The sequence below is a fragment of the Hylobates moloch genome, unplaced genomic scaffold (genome assembly GCF_009828535.3).
Source record: "Hylobates moloch isolate HMO894 unplaced genomic scaffold, HMol_V3 SCAFFOLD_12, whole genome shotgun sequence".
Taxonomy (NCBI): Eukaryota; Metazoa; Chordata; class Mammalia; order Primates; family Hylobatidae; genus Hylobates; species Hylobates moloch.
This window is the reverse complement of record NW_026652287.1, coordinates 39,529,590-39,548,294: the sequence shown is the minus strand read 5'-3', so window position 1 is coordinate 39,548,294 and position 18,705 is coordinate 39,529,590. Positions and strand designations below refer to the sequence as shown.

The 18,705-nt window shown below is 52.5% G+C and overlaps 1 protein-coding gene across 6 annotated transcripts in view; it reads left to right on the top strand.

Moving 5' to 3' along the window:
• Positions 1-3,022: 3,022 nt before the first annotated feature.
• The window catches only part of SLC25A23 (solute carrier family 25 member 23), a 29,740-nt gene continuing 14,057 nt past the window's right edge, over positions 3,023-18,705 (top strand). For 4 of the 6 annotated variants that reach the window (XR_009208935.1, XM_032169419.2, XM_032169416.2 and 1 more), the window contains exons 1-8: positions 3,023-3,348; positions 4,481-4,607; positions 5,206-5,293; positions 6,305-6,416; positions 8,729-8,887; positions 8,971-9,123; positions 9,358-9,465; positions 10,953-11,120. Coding sequence is in view for 5 of the 6 variants with exons in the window: in XM_032169419.2 (XP_032025310.1) it covers positions 3,193-3,348; positions 4,481-4,607; positions 5,206-5,293; positions 6,305-6,416; positions 8,729-8,887; positions 8,971-9,123; positions 9,358-9,465; positions 10,953-11,120 (1,071 nt within the window). In the remaining variant the exon portion in view is untranslated. The remainder of the gene's footprint in view (positions 3,349-4,480; positions 4,608-5,205; positions 5,294-6,304; positions 6,417-8,728; positions 8,888-8,970; positions 9,124-9,357; positions 9,466-10,952; positions 11,121-18,705) is intronic. The other 2 variants (XM_032169420.2, XM_032169421.2) reach the window with 1 other exon arrangement.

Genomic DNA, 18,705 nt, shown 5'->3' with positions numbered 1-18,705 from the left:
AGACCCTGTCTCTAAAAAAAATTTTAAATCTCTAAAAAAAATTTTAAAAAGAAAAAAACACCTGTATGGTGAACACCTGTGTGGAACCAAACCTGTACAGAAGACAACTGCACGGGTGTTCACATATAAGAACATACAGAAAACAGATGGCCGGGTGCAGCGGCTCACGCCTGTAATCCCAGTGCTTTGGGAGGCCTAGGCAGGAGGACCACCTGACATCAGGAGTTCGAGACCAGACCAGCCTGGCCAACATGGTGAAACCTTGTCCCTACTAAAAATACAAAAATTAGCCGGGTGTGGTGGCAGGCGCCTGTAATCTCAGCTACTCAGGGGGCTGAGGCAGGAGAATTGCTTGAACCCTGGAGGCAGAGGTTGCCGTGAGCCGAGATCATGCCACTGCACTCTAGCCTGGGTGACAGAGCAAGACTCTGTCAAAAAGAAAAGAAAAGAAATATAACCAAATGGATACATACCACCAGGGTGGACAATATCTCTATAGAACATGCCTGTATTATCATCACAAACAGCTAACTAAGGCACTCTGATGTGGAATAGACCTGTTTTAGGAACACATCTGCATGGCTCACCTACAAAATGTACAGCACTTGTATTGGGGGAATTCCTGGGTGTCAGTGTCTTGTAAATACCTGTATGAGACACACCTGCATTTACATAGACCTGTATGGGACACGGTTATATGGAAACATACCCAGATGGGTGTATACTTAACTGAAACACACCTATGGGGCGGGAGACTGTAGAATGCATTCATGGGTGGAGGGAAACCTGTTCAGAAACATACCTGTGAGGTAAGAGAAAGCACCTTGTAGGAGGAACACCTGTATGGAATTGAGCTCAAGTGAGGGGAAGAACTTGGAACATCTGCACAGGGCACACTCACATTGACCCACATCTGTGGGTAAAACTATCAGGGCAGGGGCTCCCATATACTGAGGCCCACCTGTCAAGGATGTATCTGTGAGAAAACACCTATTTGGGGGCACTTACATGGAAAAAAACCTCTGTATCACTCCATGCTGTATGGTACCTGCAAGGAACAACTGTGAATGAAAACCTCTGCTAGGGAGCCTCTTAGAAGAGACTCATTTGTCTGGGGCACACCTGTTCCAGCACACCTGTCTAGGCAGAGGCTGGGAGTGAACCAAATGTGCCCTCACAGCTGTATCTTTGTTTTCTTTCTCTCTCTCTCTCTTTTTTTAAATTAATTTATTATTATTATTATTATTATTTGTAGAGATGGGGGTCTTGTTATATTGCCCAGGCCGGTCTCAAACTCCTGACCCCAAGCGATCCTCCCATCTCAGCCTCTCAAAGTGCTAGAATTAGAGGCCTAAGCCACCGAGCCCGGCCAATGCTGTATCTTTGGATAATAGATGATGATAATAACAAGACCCCCTCCTGAGGACCCTTGGGTAACGAGTGATGATTAAAGAATAATTAAGCCAGGCCGGGCGCGGTGACTCACGCCTGTAATCCCAGCACTTTGGGAGGCTGAAGTGGGAGGATCATCTGCGATCAGGAGTTCAAGACCAGCCTGGCCCCCAGGTGAAACCCCCGTCTCTAATAAACATACAAAACTCACGGCTGGGTGCGGTGGCTCACGCCTATAATCCCAGCATTTTGGGAGCCCGAGGCAGGTGGATCACGAGGTCAGCAGTTCGAGACCAGCCTGGGCAACATGGTGAAACCCTGTCTCCACTAAAAATACAAAATTAGCCAGGTGTGGTGGCACATGCCTGTAATCCCAGCTGCTCGGGAGGCTGAGGTAGGAGAATCGTTTGAACCCGGGAGGCGGAGGTTGCAGTGAGCCGAGATCGCGCCATTGCACTCCAGCCTGAGCAACAACAGCGAAACTCCGTTTCAAAAAAAAAGATAATTAATTCCTTCTAGGGTATAGAGTGATGGTTAAAGATCCCAGATCTCTTTAAACCCCTATTTTGCCCCTTAGTGGTCATCAGGACTGGGGAGAATGACTTAACCTCCGCTTCCTTATCTGCAAAGTGCGAACGCCAGTACCACCTACCTTATAGGGTTTTGGCAAGGACGACGCGAGAGGTGAGTAAAAGCCCTGGCATGTGCAAAGCACTGAATCAAAGTGAGCTTTTGTTATGATTATTCTCTGTCAAGTGGTCTGGGCTCCCTTCCCCCTAATGGTGGATCGAGAAACTGCTCCTGAAACTAGTAGTAGGGACATTCCGCAGGTGCAGCGAGTGCGACAGGCTGGGGCCCCGCCTCCAGCGCTCGACCACTGGGATCCTCAACCCCGCGCCCAGGTCACTGAGCCACCCCCTCCCCACGCCGCTCAGCGTCTGATTGCGGCTGCGGCCCCTTTAAGATCTCCTGGCAGGCGGTGGGACTGAGGGCAGGAGGCAGCCGGGGGTCGGCGGGGAGGCCCCGCCTAGGTGGGAGAAGAGGCGGGGCGGGCGGGCTCAGCCCAGGAGGCGCTGACCAATAGGTAACCGACTTTGCAGCCGCGCCGCGCGTTGATTTTCTGTTTCCTAGGCAGAGTGGGACCGAGAAAGGAGGCGCGCGGGCGGGAGAAAGGCACGGTGGGAGAGCATCGCGCCTGGATCTTCTGTTTCTGCGGCCGAGCGGGGAAGGTGTCAGGCGCGGGCGGGCAGAGAGCGAGCGAGATGGTGCAGGGTTCTTGCGTGCGTCTGGGAAAAGCGAGAACTTGAGTTCCTGAAGATTAGTGGGTGTGGCGGGGAGGTCAAGTGGAAGGGGATTATGAAACCCAATCCCGGAAAGCGCTCTACCTTGCCCCCTTGGGCAAAGGGGGAAAGGGTAAACTGAGGCACGCAGAGGCGGAACTCTGAAACCAGACCTGAGACCACTGAGCTCCTTAGCCCGTCTTCCCAGAAGGAACTCCGGTGTTCCTCGGCTGTGCAATACCAGACCATCCCAGACATTTCCCTCCCCATGCCCCCAGCTCCGCCCTCGGTCCCCTCCCCTCAATGCGGGTAGGGGGAGGAGACGCAAGTTCTGGCGCGGGCGGCGACGGCTAGCAGTCACCACCTCCCGCAAGTGCCAGAGCCGAGCGGGCTGCGCTGAGGCTGCGGAGCCGGCGGCCGCGGGAGCTGACCCTGCGGGGTCCCGGGGGGGGAGGGGGAGCTGCGAAGCCCCCACCGAGGCCGCCGCTGCCGGGCCTCCCCTCCCCCCCGGGCGGGCGCCATGCGGGGGAGCCCGGGCGACGCGGAGCGGCGGCAGCGCTGGGGTCGCCTGTTCGAGGAGCTGGACAGTAACAAGGATGGCCGCGTGGACGTGCACGAGTTGCGCCAGGGGCTGGCCAGGCTGGGCGGGGGCAACCCAGACCCCAGCGCCCAACAGGTACCCCCAACCTCGGGGACCTCCTCCCCTCCCGGCCCCGCCCGCTCCCGGTTACCCAAGCCCCTGAATTGGGCGGCCGGAGCCACCAGGGACTACCTGTGGCTGGACTCCAGGACCTGTGTCTCTGTCTCCTTCCCCCTACCCACTCGTGTTTGGCCTAACGGGATCGCCGAGGCCCCAAGCCTGCAGTTCCGCAGCCAACACCCTATACCCCTGCCGGGGGGCAGGGGGCGTCTGCCTGGGAGGAGATGGGGGCGCTTTCCTGCCCACTGCCCGGGACACACCCTCATCCGGACTGCACAGCCCATGACGTGCCCAGCTCCCACCTCCAGGAGACACACCCTCCATCCTCTGGGCACCTACTGCCCTGGCCTGCAGCTGCCCCCATCCCTGTGTTTACATTCCCTGGCCTGCCCTTTCATGGGCCGTTCACGGGCCTGGCTCACTGTCCCAGGCTGCCCCAGCCAGGGACCCAATCCTGTCTGCGGTCACCCGCAGCTGGGAATGCACCTATAACAAGACTTGCCCCCCGCCACCCCCACTTCCACTTTGCAGGCCCTTCCCACAACTGTAGCCCCAGATCGCCCTAAGACAACCACAGCATCCCTGACAGCAGTCCAACCTCCCACTTCCCAAATGGGAAAAACCAAGGCCTCTGCCACTCCGCTTGGTTCTCTCCTGCCCCACATCGCCCAGGGCTTCCTCCAAAGGGAACCCCTGGGTCCCCCATGTGGACAGGGTTTTTTAAGAGGCAGCTGTGTTCCACAGGAATGAGATACCTAAAAAATAATAATAATAAAAACAAGAGACAGCTGGAAGGACAGGCTTTAGAGATGGGAACTCAAGGTTACCATTTCCTGGTTCTGTGACCTTGAACTGGTGACTTGACCTTGCAGAGCCTCAGTCTGCTCACCAGGAAAACTAGACCGCTCACACCCAGCGCACAGACCTGTGGTGGCTGTAGGGATGTGGCTGAGAAGTTAGCTGACTGAGGGAGAAGTGGGGTGATGTCTTCTGTCCCCTTCCTCAAGGCGCTGGGGGCTCTGGGTTCCTAAGGCATAAGGTGACATGCGTTCCCTCCAGATGAGGAGCAGGTTCCTGGAGCCACCTCTGTCCCCTTTCCCTCTGCCAGGGTATCTCCTCTGAGGGTGACGCTGACCCAGATGGCGGGCTTGACCTGGAGGAATTTTCCCGCTATCTGCAGGAGCGGGAGCAGCGTCTGCTGCTCATGTTTCACAGTCTTGACCGGAACCAGGATGGTAAGGTCGGGCGACCTGCCTGCAGGTCTAGGTCTGTGGGGGCCCTAGAGACATCAATGGGGTTAGAACTGGCAGCGATAGGAGGAGAGGGGGAGGGCCGCTTCTCCCCGATGACTCATAGGCTATTTCAGGAGCGCTCCTCACCCCCTAGCTAGGTGGTTCGAGGCCCAGCCAGCCTATCCCACCTCCTTTCCCTTCTGGGGCAGAACCCCGATAATTACCCTTAGATTTTTCTAGGGGGCAAAGATACCCCATGCTGTTCCTGGGTCCCCTGTGGGACAGAGATCCCCTCATAGCAGCATCTGGGTTGTGGATATTGCCTCTCAATCCCCCATGGCATAGAGACCCCTACAATACCCCTGGATTCCTTCATTCATTTACAGAACAGAGAAGCCCCCCCAGTGTTTCCCAGTTCCACCTCTCTGACCCCAGTGAGTCAGGGGTCCCCCCACAGCCCTGCTGCAAACCTCGTCCTAGGTTTCTGGAGCCCCTGATCTTGCTAGACCACCTCCATTCCAAGCTGTGCTGATCCTTGGTCCTGGGGTTCCCCAGGTGTCCTCACACGCACATCCTTCCCCACCTCTGGCCCCCTCCCCAGGTCACATCGATGTCTCTGAGATCCAACAGAGTTTCCGAGCTCTGGGCATTTCCATCTCGCTGGAGCAGGCTGAGAAAATTCTGCACAGGTAAGTCACTGGGGGTCTGGAATCCAAAGTAACTCGGGACACAGTGACCCTTTGGCCATCTCTGTCTTCTGGGCTCCAGACCCAGTCCCAAGGAGGATACAGCTGAGAGGTTGGGGCTTTGAAGTCAGACAGATCTGGCCAGGCACGGTGGCTCACATCTGGAATCCCAGCACTTTGGGAGGCTGAGGCAGGTGGATCACCTGAGGTCAGGAGTTGGAGACCAGCCTGGCCAACATGGTAAAACCCCATCTCTACTAAAAATACAAACATTGGCCAGGCGTGGTGGCGCATGCCTGTAATTCCAGCTACTTGGGAGGCTGAGGCACAGGAATCCCTTAAACCCAAGAGGCGGAGGTTGCAGTAAGCCAAGATCATGCCAGGGCACTCTAACCAGGGTGACAGAGTGAGACTCCGTATAGAAAAAAAAAGAAAGAAAGAAAGAAAAATTCAAATTGAAGCCAGACAGATCTGGGACCAGTTGCCTCTCTCAGCCCTAGTTTCCCCTTCTAGAAAATGAGGGTAATACAGCCAGGCATGGTGGCTCACGCCTGCAATCCTGGCACTTTGGAAGGCCGAGGCAGGTGGATCACGAGGTCAAGAGATCAAGACCATCCTGGCCAATATGGTGAAACCCTGTCTCTACTAAAAATACAAAAATTAGCTGGGCATGGTGGTGTGCACCTGTAGTCCCAGCTACATGGGAGGCTGAGGCAGGAGAATCTCTTGAACCCAGGAGGCGGAGGTTGCAGTGAGCCGAGATTGCGCCACTGCACTCCAGCCTGGGTGACAGAGCGAGACTCCGTCTCACAAAAAAAAAAAAAAAAAAAAAAAAAAAAAAAAAAAAAAAAAAAAAAAAGAAAAAAGAAAATGATGGTAATACGGCTACGTCTCCAGTAGGGTTGATATGAGGACTTGAACCCCCCAAACTGCAAAACCTAGCAGAACTTCACCCCAGCCTAGCCCACCCCCAGGACTGAGCCTGTCCTCCCCCACCCCCACTCTTCCCCCCAGCATGGACCGAGACGGCACAATGACCATTGACTGGCAAGAATGGCGCGACCACTTCCTGTTGCATTCGCTGGAAAATGTGGAGGACGTGCTGTATTTCTGGAAGCATTCCACGGTGAGGTGGGGGTGGCTTTCCCCGGCTGAAGGCTGTGCCCTCTTCCCCAGGGGGGTCTTGCTCCGATCTCCCCAGGGCTTGGATGGGCTGGGCCAGGACTTTCCAGAAGGAGAAGGCACTGGCAGCAGCTGAGGGATGAGGGTCTGTTCCTCTCTTCCTCCACTTGGGGTTCAAGGGTCCCCTTTGGGACATCTCTGCTGTCTGATTGAAGTGCAGCCCTTGAGACTTACATCGGGGCCTCTGGGGACAGCGTGTGGGGGTTGTGGGTGCAGGGAAGAAAGAGCTCACCAGATGGGGTACAAGGCCTCCCACCTTCCACCCACACAGCTCCCTTCTGCTGGGTTCTCTGCCTGGATAAAAGATTCTACTGCTGAACAGAATCGTTCAAAAACCACAGTCTTAGCCAGGCGCAGTGGCTCACGCCTATAATCCCAGCACTTTGGGAGGCCGAGGCGGGCAGATCACGAGGTCAGGAGATCGCGACCATCCTGGCTAACATGGTGAAACCCCATCTCTACAAAAACATAAAAAAAATTAGCCGGGCATAGTGGCAGGCACCTGTAGTCCCAGCTACTAGGGAGGCTGAGGCAGGAGAATGGCGTGAACCCGGGAGGTGGGAGCTTGCAGTGAGCTGAGATCGTGCCACTGTACTCCAGCCTAGGCGACAGAGCCAGACTCCATCTCAAAACAAACAAACAAACAAACAAAAGCAGTCTTCAGAAGATCCAATGGGAGCCACTAGAAAGGGTAGTGGGGGTTTGCTCCAGATCCCTAGTTCCTGAGTGAAATATCTATGAGCAATGTGTCTGGTAGGATCTGATGGCATCTGGAGGGGGATCCATCTGTGGATCTGGTGAGAACCTCTTTGGAGATCCAGAGACTCCCACCCCAGAGGATTCATGGGGACCTTGGTTAGAAATTCTAGACAGGAAGGCCGGGCGCGGTGGCTCACGCTTGTAATCCCAGCACTTTGGGAGGCCGAGGCGGGCGGATCACGAGGTCAGGAGATCGAGACCACGGTGAAACCCCGTCTCTACTAAAAATACAAAAAAATTAGCCGGGCGTAGTGGCGGGCGCCTGTAGTCCCAGCTACTCGGAGAGTCTGAGGCAGGAGAATGGCGTGAACCCGGGAGGCGGAGCTTGCAGTGAGCCGAGACTGCGCCACTGCACTCCAGCCTGGGCGACAGAGCAAGACTCCGTCTCAAAAAAAAAAAAAAAAAAAAAAAGAAATTCTAGACAGGAAATGATTCCTGCACGGGGACTCCATATGGAGGAGATCCCTGTGAGATTTCGTGGGTCCCTGAGAAGGATCTGCTGGGGTCCTTATAGGGGAGGTGCCTGGTAAGATCTTGCATGGCCCTGAAGGGATCTTCTGGAATCATTATATGGAAAACCCTTGAGTGGGATCCTTCAGTAGAATATCATTTGCCCTAGAGGGATCTTTTTTTGCTGCTAGAGACAAGGTCTTACTCTGTTGCCCAGGCTGAAATGCAGTGGTATGATCATAGCTCATTGTAACCTCAAACTCCTGGGCTCAAGCAATCCTCCCGCCTTGGCCTCCTGAGTAGCTGGGACTACAGGCACATGCCCAGCCAATTTTTATAGAGAGGGGATCTTGCTATGTTGCCCAGGCTGGTCTTGAACTCCTAGCCCCAAGGGATTCTCCCACCTGGGCCTCCCAAAGTGCTGGGACTACAGATGTGAGGCATCACATCCAGCCTGGAGGGATCTTTATGTGGCAGATACTTGAATAGGATCCTTTAGTGGGATTTGGCAGATCTTTTGGTGGGATTTAGTGTAGGATATGGGGATCTTCTTTTTTTTTTTGAGACGGAGTCTCGCTCTGTCGCCCAGGCTGGAGTGCAGTGGCGCAATCTCGGCTCACTGCAAGCTCCGCCCCCCGGGTTCACGCCATTCTCCTGCCTCAGCCTCTCCGAGTAGCTGGGACTACAGGCGCCCGCCACCACGCCCGGCTAATTTTTTTTTGTATTTTTAGTAGAGACGGGGTTTCACTGTAGTCTCGATCTCCTGACCTCGTGATCTGCCCGCCTCGGCCTCCCAAAGTGCTGGGATTACAGGCTTGAGCCACCGCGCCCGACCAGGATATGGGGATCTTCTAAGGAGGCTGCTAGGTTAGATGCTGTGGTGACACCTGGTAGGACCCAACAGGACTCTTCTGGGGTCTCCAAGCAAGAGTCATTGGCAGACTCTAGGGTATCCTAGGATTCATAGAGGAGACTCCCCTATTTAGCACTGAGTCACATCTCCCTGTCCCCACCATGGCATGACACCCCCAACACCTGTATCTTCAGGTCCTGGACATCGGCGAGTGCCTGACAGTGCCAGACGAGTTCTCAAAGCAAGAGAAGCTGACGGGCATGTGGTGGAAGCAGCTGGTGGCCGGCGCAGTGGCAGGTGCCGTGTCACGGACAGGCACGGCCCCTCTGGACCGCCTCAAGGTCTTCATGCAGGTGAGGGGCCCTGGAGAGACCTGCCCCCTCCCCCAGGCCTGACACCTGGGAGGGGACCTCCAAGCTGTTATCTCCCCATTCAGGTCCATGCCTCGAAGACCAACCGGCTGAACATCCTGGGGGGGCTTCGAAGCATGGTCCTTGAGGGAGGCGTCCGCTCCCTGTGGCGTGGCAATGGTATTAATGTACTCAAGATTGCCCCCGAGTCAGCTATCAAGTTCATGGCCTATGAACAGGTGAGGGCAGGTACAGGGAGGAATGTGCTTGCCATAGGGAAGACTGGGCTGTACATAAAGATTTACGGGATTGGCTTGGGGGTGGGTGGTGAACACAGGTCCCCAGGATCAGGCATCTGCTCCTCTGCATGAATGCCTGCAGCAGGCCAGTTCTTTGGAAGCCAGGAGAACAGTGGAGTGCAAAGAAGGTTCAACCCCCATGGTCCTCCCCATCCCTGTGTCTCCCTGCTTCAGATCAAGAGGGCCATCCTGGGGCAGCAGGAGACACTGCATGTGCAGGAACGCTTCGTGGCTGGCTCCCTGGCTGGTGCCACAGCTCAAACCATCATTTACCCTATGGAGGTGAGAAGGAGGGACCCCAGCAGAGGCCCCATGGCAGGGTGGGGGGCCTGCTGTACCCATCTCACTCCTCATTTCACAATATCCATTGGGATTTTACCTTTGTCTCTCTCTGATTTGGAGTATAGCTCATCAGAGTAATGCAATTTCATGTGTAGCCTGTCTGGGTATTACAACTGAGATATAATTTCTGGGGAAGGTAGTGTTGGTTATCCTTGTTTGGATGGTAGTCACAGGAGCCAGCTGTTTATAAATATGCATCTTCTAAGGATAGGGTGCACGTTCCCAGGGACATCGTGTCTAGGTGTCACCAACTGTTTATGAATATGCCTCTTCTAAGGATAGACTGTCCTAGCTACATGTTTTCAGATAAATTATTTCAGGTTTCAGGTTATGAAGTGTATTGTTTGGATTCTGAAAGTGACAGAAAACTTAAATCATGTCAGCTGGGTGCGATGTCTAGCACCTGTAATCCCAGTACTTTGGGAGGCCGAGGCAGGTGGATCATCTGAGGTCAGGAGTTCGAGACCAACCTGACCAACATGGTGAAATACTGTCTGTACTAAAAATACGAAAATTAGCTGGGGATGGTGGTGGGCACCTGTAATCCCAGACACTCAGGAAGCTGAGGCAGGAGAACGGCTTGAACCTGGGAGGCGGTGGTTGCAGTGAGCCAAGATCGTGTCACTGCACTTAGTCTGGGCAACAGAGCAAGACTCCAGCTCAAAAAAAAACTTCAATCACATCAACAAAGTCCACAGATGAGCATTTCAGGCTGGGATGGTAGCTTCAGAGTGTCAGCGATGCAGGTTCTTTCTGTCTATCTTGTTGTTACACAACCTCATGGACCAATGTGGCTGCTTGTGCTCCGTTCATCACATTCCACACTCCAGCTAAGAAGGAAGAAGCGATAAAAGAGGAAACACCTCCCCACCTCTAAGGATGCTTTCTGAACCTTATGTGTACCTCTTTCTCTTCCTTCTATTTCTTTGGCTAGGATGTAGTGACATAGCCACATACCCAGGGCATCTGGGAAATGTCATCTCTCTAGTGGCTGTGTGCTTGCTGAAAGTTACAGTTTCTGATATGAAAGCAGAAGAGAACAAGATACTGGAGGTCTGGGCACGATGGCTCATGCCTGTAACCCCAGTCCTTTGGGAGGTGGAGGCAGGAGGATCGCTTGAGCCCAGGAGTTCGAGACCAGCACGGGCAATGTAGCGAGTCCCCATCTCTACAAAAATGACCAAAAAATAAAAGAAAGACATCAGGAGACAGTTACTGGTGGTGCCACATGCATGCACTTTGGTAGGTGTAACTATTTCTAGGTACAGAGTTTTGGGGATAGCAGAAGATTCTGGAGTAGGTGGTTTTTAAAATTCAGTTGTTCTCAGGGCATCTGTTTTCAGGAGTAGCTATTTCTAGGTATCTTCATTCCTGGATGTAGCGATTTGGTGGGGCAGCTTTTCCAGGGATAACCAGGTTCTCCCCAGGTGCTGAAGACGCGGCTGACCTTGCGCCGGACGGGCCAGTATAAGGGGCTGCTGGACTGCGCCAGGCGGATCCTGGAGAGGGAGGGGCCCCGTGCCTTCTACCGCGGCTACCTGCCCAACGTGCTGGGCATCATCCCCTATGCGGGCATCGACCTGGCCGTCTATGAGGTCTGTGGGCAGCCCTCCCCTCTTTCCCTGCTCCCCTCTGGGATTTGCCCACAGGACACCCCTTCCCCTGGGGCTGGCTCAGTTGACCTGCTATAGCTAGAAAAAGGCAGTTATGAGGTGAGGAGCACCTTGGCCCTGGGAATCCTGGGGAACCCTTCCAGGTATTGGACTCTCCCACTTCTCCACTTACTTTTGATTAGCAGTTCAGCCTTCCCGGGTCACCTGAAAGTCAGGGACCACTCTAGCTGACAGAACCATAAGATCAGGCAAAGATTACAAAAATTAGCCGGGCATGGTGATGTGTGCTTGTAATCCCAGCTACTCCAAAAGGCCGAGGCATGAGAATTGCTTGAGCCTGGGAGGCGGAGGTTTCAGTGAGCCAACATCCCGCTACTGCACTCCAGCCTGGGTGACAGAGCTACTGCACTGCAGCCTGGGCGACAGAGCGAGTCTCCTTCTCAAAAAAAAAAAAAAAAAAATGCAGGCAAAGATGAGTCTCAAAGACACCCAACTTCCCCGAAGCACGTATCAGACCCAGCCTCTGTCTCTAAGCCAATGTCATCTTCAGGGCCTGCCCATTTGAGCATCTGCTGTTACCATGAGAACCACACCTAATCACCAGCATCATGAGACCTTTATCAACACAGGCAGGTGCAGGCAGTTCTTGCTGTTTCTCTTCCAGGGGCCTCATCTGTTGCTTTTACCTTCTCCTAGTGGGATCGCCAGGTCTCCCCAATTAGCATGGTCCTGGATGTCCCCAAGCGTTCCCCCCAAAATCTTTGTATGCAAGACAGGGCCTGCTTCATGGGCATGTGACCTGTGAAGTCACAAAGGGCCCCATGCTCGGAAGGGCCCTGCGCTTGGTGTAATGCTCTGCTGCTGCTATCTTGAAATTATTTTTATTTGTTTATTTTTTGAGATGGAGTCTTGCTCTTGTCGCCCAGGCTGGAGTGCAATGGCGCGATCTCGGCTCACTGCAACCTACATCTCCTGGGTTCAAGCAATTCTCCTGCCTCAGTCTCCCGAGTAGCTGGGATTACAGGCATGCATCACCATGCCCGGCTAATTTTTATATTTTTAGTAGAGACAGGGTTTCACCATATTGGCCAGGCTGGTCTCAAACTCCTGACCTTAAGTGATCCACCCGCCTCGGCCTCCCAAAGTGCTGGGATTACAGGTGTGAACCACCACGCCAGGCCTGAAATTCTTAATTTTTCTTTTTTTTCCTGAGACAGAGTCTCACTCTGTCGCCCAGGCTGGAGTGCAGTGGCGCGATCTCAGCCCACTGCAGCCTCTACCTCCCAGGTTCAAGGAATTCTCCTGCCTCAGCCTCCCAAGTAGCCGGGATTACAGGCGCCCGCCACCACACCTGGCTAATTTTTGTATGTTTAGTAGACAGGGTTTCACCATGTTGCCCAGGCTGGTCTCAAACTCCTGACCTTAGGCGATCCCCCCACCTCAGCCTCCCAAAGTGCTGGGATGACAGGTGTGAGCCACCGCGTCCAGCCAATAATTTTTGAACAAGGGACCCCTACCCTTTTACATTGTGCACTGGATCCTGCAAATTATGTAGCTGATTCTGATCTAATAGACCCTGTTCCCGCCATCTTTACCTGCCCTCCCCAGCACCTGGCATCTAGACAACCAAATCAGACAAGACCGTTGCTCACTCATTCATTTGTTCCTTCATTTTGTTGTTCACTCATTCGCTTAGTGACTATTTACTGAGCATCTACTCTGTGCTAGGCACTGTGCGGATTGTGGCAGTTGTGGTATTGAATGAGACCAGCATGGTCCCTGCCACCCTGGAATGCCCATTCCCATAAACAAAGCAGGCAATCAACCAGCAAATAAGATAGTTTCAGCTCCTAGAAAAGCTCTCAGAAGATCACAAGATAGGATTTGTCATCTTCAGTAACAGTGGGCGGGAGGGGGGTTGAGGAACGCCTCCAAGAAGGTGACATTGAAGCCATGGGTTGGGGCGTATTATCACAAGAGAGCCTACACAAATCTAGTACCCAGGTCTGGAAGCAGGAACAAATACGGCCTTTTGGAGGAGTGGAAGTCTTAGGTGTCTGGGGGGAACTGATCAGGGCAGGGGACAGGGTCTTCTAAGTGCAATAGGAAGCCATTAAGAGGTATGAGTAGAGGCCGGTCACGGTGGCTCACGCCTATAATCCCAGCACTTTGGGAAGCCGAGGCCAGTGGATCACCTGAGGTCAGGAGTTCAAGACCAGCCTGGCCAACATGGTGAAAACCCAGCTCTGCTAAAAATACAAAAATTAGCTGAGCGTGGTGGTGGGCACCTATAATCCCAGTTACTCAGGAGGCTGAGGCAGGAAAATGGCTTGAACCCAGGGCGGGGCGTGGGGGTTGCAGTGAGCTGAGCTGTCGCCACTGCACAGGTGACAGAGCAAAACTCCATCTCAAAAAAAAAAAAGAGTTGTGAGTAGAAATAAGATGCGGCCAGGAGCAGTGGCTTGTGCCTAATCCCAGCACTTTGGGAGGCCCATGTGGGAGGATTGCTTGAGCCCGGGAGTTCAAGGCCAGCCTCTACAAAACAATTTAAAAATTAGCCAGGTGGCCAGGCGCGGTGGCTCACGCCTGTAATCCCAGCACTTTGGGAGGCTGAGGCGGGTGGATCACAAGGTCAGGAGATCGAGACCATCCTGGCCAACGTGGTGAAACCCCGTCTCTACTAAAAATACAAAAAATTAGCCAGGTGTGGTGGCGGGCACCTGTAATCCCAGCTGCTCGGGAGGCTGAGGCAGGAGAATGGCATGAACCTGGGAGGCGGAGCTTGCAGTGAGCCGAGATTGTGCCACTGCACTCCAGCCTGGTTGACAGAGCAAGACTCCATCTCAAAAAAAAAAAAAAAATTAGCCAGGTGTGGTGGTGCACACCTGTAGTCCCAGCTACTCAGGAGGCTGAGATGGGAGAATTGCTTGAGCCCAGTAGGCAGAGGTTTCAGTGAGCTGTGATCATGCCAATGAACTCCAGCTTCAGCAATAGAGCAAGACCCTGTCTCCAAAAAAAAAAAAAAAAAAAAGAAAGAAAGAAGACACAATCTTATTATTTAATGCATTCTTCACCCAAAAAGGGACTTCAGAAGTCTAAGAGGTTTTAGAAACCTTGTACCCTCTTGGAGTTTCAAAATCTGTGTTTGTCCCTTAAAGGCTCCGAGAAGTCTGTCAGTAAAGTGATTTAACTTTTTTTTGTTTTTAACCCAGTGCTGGCCACATTAATCTAGTCTTTAGAGCTTTTTTTTTCCTTTTTTTTGAGACAGAGTCTCACTCTGTCACCCAGGCTGGAGTGCAGTGGTGTGATCTCAGCTCACTCCAACCTCTGCCTCGCAGATTCAAGCAATTCTCCTGCCTCAGCCTCCCGAGTAGCTGGGATTACAGGTGTACGCCACCACGCCAGGCTAATTTTCGTATTTTTAGTAGAGACGGGGTTTCACCATGTTGGCCAGGCTGGTCTTGAACTCCTGACCTCAAGTGATCCGCCCACCTCGGCCTCCCAAAATACTGGAATTGCCAGGTGCAGTGGCTCACACCTGTAATCCCAGCACTTCGGGAGGCTGAGGGGGGTGGATCACAAGATCAAGAGATCAAGACCATCCTGGCCAACATGGTGAAACCCCATCTCTACTAAAAATACAAAAAATAGCTGGGCGTGATGGTGGGCACCTGTAATCCCAGCTACTCGGGAGGCTGAGGCAGGAGAAACGCTTGAACCCAGGAGGCGGAGTTTGCTGTGAGCCAAGATCGCACCACTGCCCTCCAGCCTGGGCGAGAGAGCGAGATTTCATCTCAAAAAAAAAAAATGCGGCCGGGCGCGGTGGCTCACGCTTGTAATCCCAGCACTTTGGGAGGCCGAGGCGGGCGGATCACGAGGTCAGGAGATCGAGACCAGGGTGAAACCCCGTCTCTACTAAAAATACAAAAAATTAGCCAGGCGTGGTGGTGGGCGCCTGTAGTCCCAGCTACTCGGAGAGGCTGAGGCAGGAGAATGGCGTGAACCCGGGAGGTGGAGCTTGCAGTGAGCCGAGATTGCGCCACTGCACTCCAGCCTGGGCGACAGAGCGAGACTCCGTCTCAAAAAAAAAAAAAAAAAAAAAAAAAAATGCTGGGATTACAGGCATGAGCCACCACACCCGGCCGTCTTTAGAACTTCTTTTCAACAGATTGATCTTAATAATAACCCATTAAACATCTATTTGGCAAGTGCTGTTCTAGACCCAAAAGAAGGCTTCTAAAATTGCAAAGGCAATAATGTTAAGTACTTGCCTATTTTACCCAGTCTGTGCCTGGGCTAGGCGTTACTAATCCATCACAGCACTAAGTCCCACTCAACACAATTCCAGTTTCAGGCAGCAATTTCTGGTGGATTAGAATTGGCATAGGAAATGAAGCCTATAAGCCTCTCCCAGCCACAAAGCAAAGAAGGTCTTGTTCTTACAGTCACCTTGGCAGAAGGCTTCAGAAGGGATTAGCCACCCTAAAGTCTTCAGGTGCACAGTTCTAGATTCACATGCAGCTGTGAATGTTGGTTCTCACCTTTATTTTGTAGCTTTGGGCAAGTAACTTCCCCTGAGCCTCAGTTTCTTTCCTATAAAATAGGGATAATAGGGCCGGGCGTGGTGGCTCACTCCTGTAATCCCAGCACTTTGGGAGGGAGAGGCAGGCGGATCACTTGAGGTCAGGAGGCGGAGACCAGCCTGGCCAACATGGTTAAACCCTGTCTTTACTAAAAATACAAAAATCAGCCGGGTGTGGTGGTGTGTGCCTGCAATCCCAGCTACCTGAGAGGCTGAGACAGGAGAATTGCTTGAACCCGGGAGGTGGAGGTTGCAGTGAGCTGAGATTGTGCCACTGCACTCCAGCCTGGGCGACAGAATGAGACTCTGTCTCAAAAAAAAGCAAAAAAATTAGCCAAGCCTGGTGGCACATGCCTGTAATCCCAGCTACACGGGAGGCTGATGCAGGAGAATCACTTGAACCTGGGAGGTGGGGTTGCAGTGAGCCGAGATGGTGCCATTGCACTACAACCCGGGCGACAGAGACTGTATCAAAAAATAATAATAAAATAAAAATAAAGATAATTAGCCGGGTGTGGTGGTGCACAGCTGTAATCCTGGCTACTCGGGAGGTTGAGGTAGGGAGGATCACCTGAGCCCAGGAGGCGGAGGTTGCAGTGAGCCGAGATTTCACCACTGCACTCCAGCCTGGGTGAGAGAGCGAGACCCTGTCTCAATAATAATAATAATAATAGTTTTGGTCTTAGTTTGAGATCCTTCCAAAATAGACCCTGAAACTGGGACGTGAGGGCAAGTGATTTACTGGGGAGGTAATGAGACAGGAAGTCAATGCATCAATGCATACAATATGAGTATGTTAGTTTCCTAGGGCTGCTGTAACAAAGTATCACAAACTGGTTGGCTTAAAACAACAAAGTTATTGTCTCACAGTTCCAGAGGCCAGAAGTACAAAATCAAGGTGTCAGCAGAGCCATACTCCCTCTCAAACTTGTAGGAGAGAATCTTTCCTTCCTTCCTTCTTTCAGTTTCTGCTTATTCCCAGCAACCCTGGACATTCTTTGGCTTGTAGATACATTCACTCAGATCTCTGCCTCTGCTGTCACCTGGCTGTCTTTCTCCGTGTGTGTCTCTGTCTTTCTGCTCTACGGACACCAGTCATACTGAACTAAGGATCTACCCTGTTACCCTACTCATCTTAACTAATTAGATCTGCAAATACCCTATTTCCAAAGAATGTCACCTTCTAAGGTACTGGGGGTTAGGACATCAACATGTTCCCCCCCAAAGGAGGGACATGATTCAACCCATAATAGTATGTTATCTAGCAAGTTACTATTCCTAGCGAATGGAGTTCTAGCCTTCTAGAGATCTGTGGGAGGCAGCATAGGACATGCTGCACCAGAGAGATGAGGGAGCTGGGGTATTGATACACCAGGTCAGTCTTTTGAAGGTTGCATCTGGAGATGCTAATTTCCCAGTGCTTCCTGCCCATTCCTAAGTGGTCAGAGCAGGCTGGCCTGGGTTCAGAGAAAGTCCACAAGCAAAGTCTTTGGGTAGATGTTGGCAGTAAGAAGTCAGCAGGTCTGAATTGGAGTGGGAAGGGATGAAGGTGGTGTACTTACAGCATCTGCCACAGGCAGTGTCGTTGGAGAGTGTTTTTTTCTTTGTCTGTTTGTTTTTGAGACAGTCTTGCTCTTATTGCCCAGGCTGGAGTGCAGTGGTGTGATCTTGCCTCACTGCAAACTCCACCTCCCCGGTTCAGGCAATTCTCCTGCCTCAGCTTCCTGAGTAGCTGGGATTACAGGTGCCTGCCACCACACTGGCTAATTTTTGTATTTTTAGTAGAGATGGAGTTTCGCCATAGTGGCCAGGCTGGTCTCGAACTCCTGACCTCAACTGATCCGCCCACCTCGGCCTCCCAAAGCACTGGGATTACAGGTGTGAGACACCAGGCCTGACCTTTTTTTTTTTTTTTTTTTTTTTTTTTTTACTGAGTCTCACTCTTGTCGCCCAGGCTGGAGTGCATCACGGCTCACTAGAGCCTTGAATTCCTGGGTTCAAGCAATCCTCCCACTTCAGCCTCCTGAGTAGCTGGGACCACAGGTGTGCACCATCACATCCAGTTTTTTTGTTTGTTTGTTTGTGTGTTTGTTTGTTTTTGTAGAGACAGAGTCTTGCTATGTTTCCGAGGCTGGTCACAGGCTCCTGGGCTCAAACAATCCTCCTGCCTCAGCCTCCCAAAGTGCTGGGATTACAGGCGTGAGTCACCATGCCCGGCCTTTTGTTGCTGTTGTTGTTTTTAATTTATTCTTTACCCTTCTTGCAAGCAAACAAGTTATAAACTTAGTGTCTTAGAACAACACAAATGGGCCAGGCGCGGTGGCTCACGCTTGTAATCCCAGCACTTTGGGAGGCCGAGGCGGGCGGATCACGAGGTCAGGAGATCGAGACCACGGTGAAACCCCGTCTCTACTAAAAATACAAAAAATTAGCCAGGCATGGTGGCGGGCGCCTGTAGTCCCAGCTACTAGGAGAGGCTGAGGCACAGGAATGGCATGAACCCGGGAGGCGGAGCTTGCAGTGAGCCGAGATCGCGCCACTGCACTCCAGCCTGGGTGACAGAGCGAGACTCCGTCTCAAAAAAAAAAAAAAAAAAAAGAACAACACAAATGTATATCTTTACAGTTCTGGAGGTCAGAAATCCAAAATGGGGGTCTTACTGGGCTTTATAAAATCGAGATGTTGGCAGGGCTGCATTCCTTCTGGAGGCTCCAGGAGAAAATCTGTTTCCTTGCCTTGAAAAAGCTTCTCGAGGCGACCTGCACTCTTTGGCTTGTGGTCCCTTCTTCCATCTTCAAAGCCAGCAGCATGGCATGGCATCTTCCAATCTCTCTCTTGCTTCTGCTTCTGTCTTTATACCTACTTTTCTAACTCTTAGAAGGGCCCTTGTGCCGGGCATGGTGACTCATGCCTGTAATCCCAGCACTTTGGGAGACCGAGGCAGGTGGATCACCTGAGGTCAGGAGTTTGAGACCACTCTGGCCA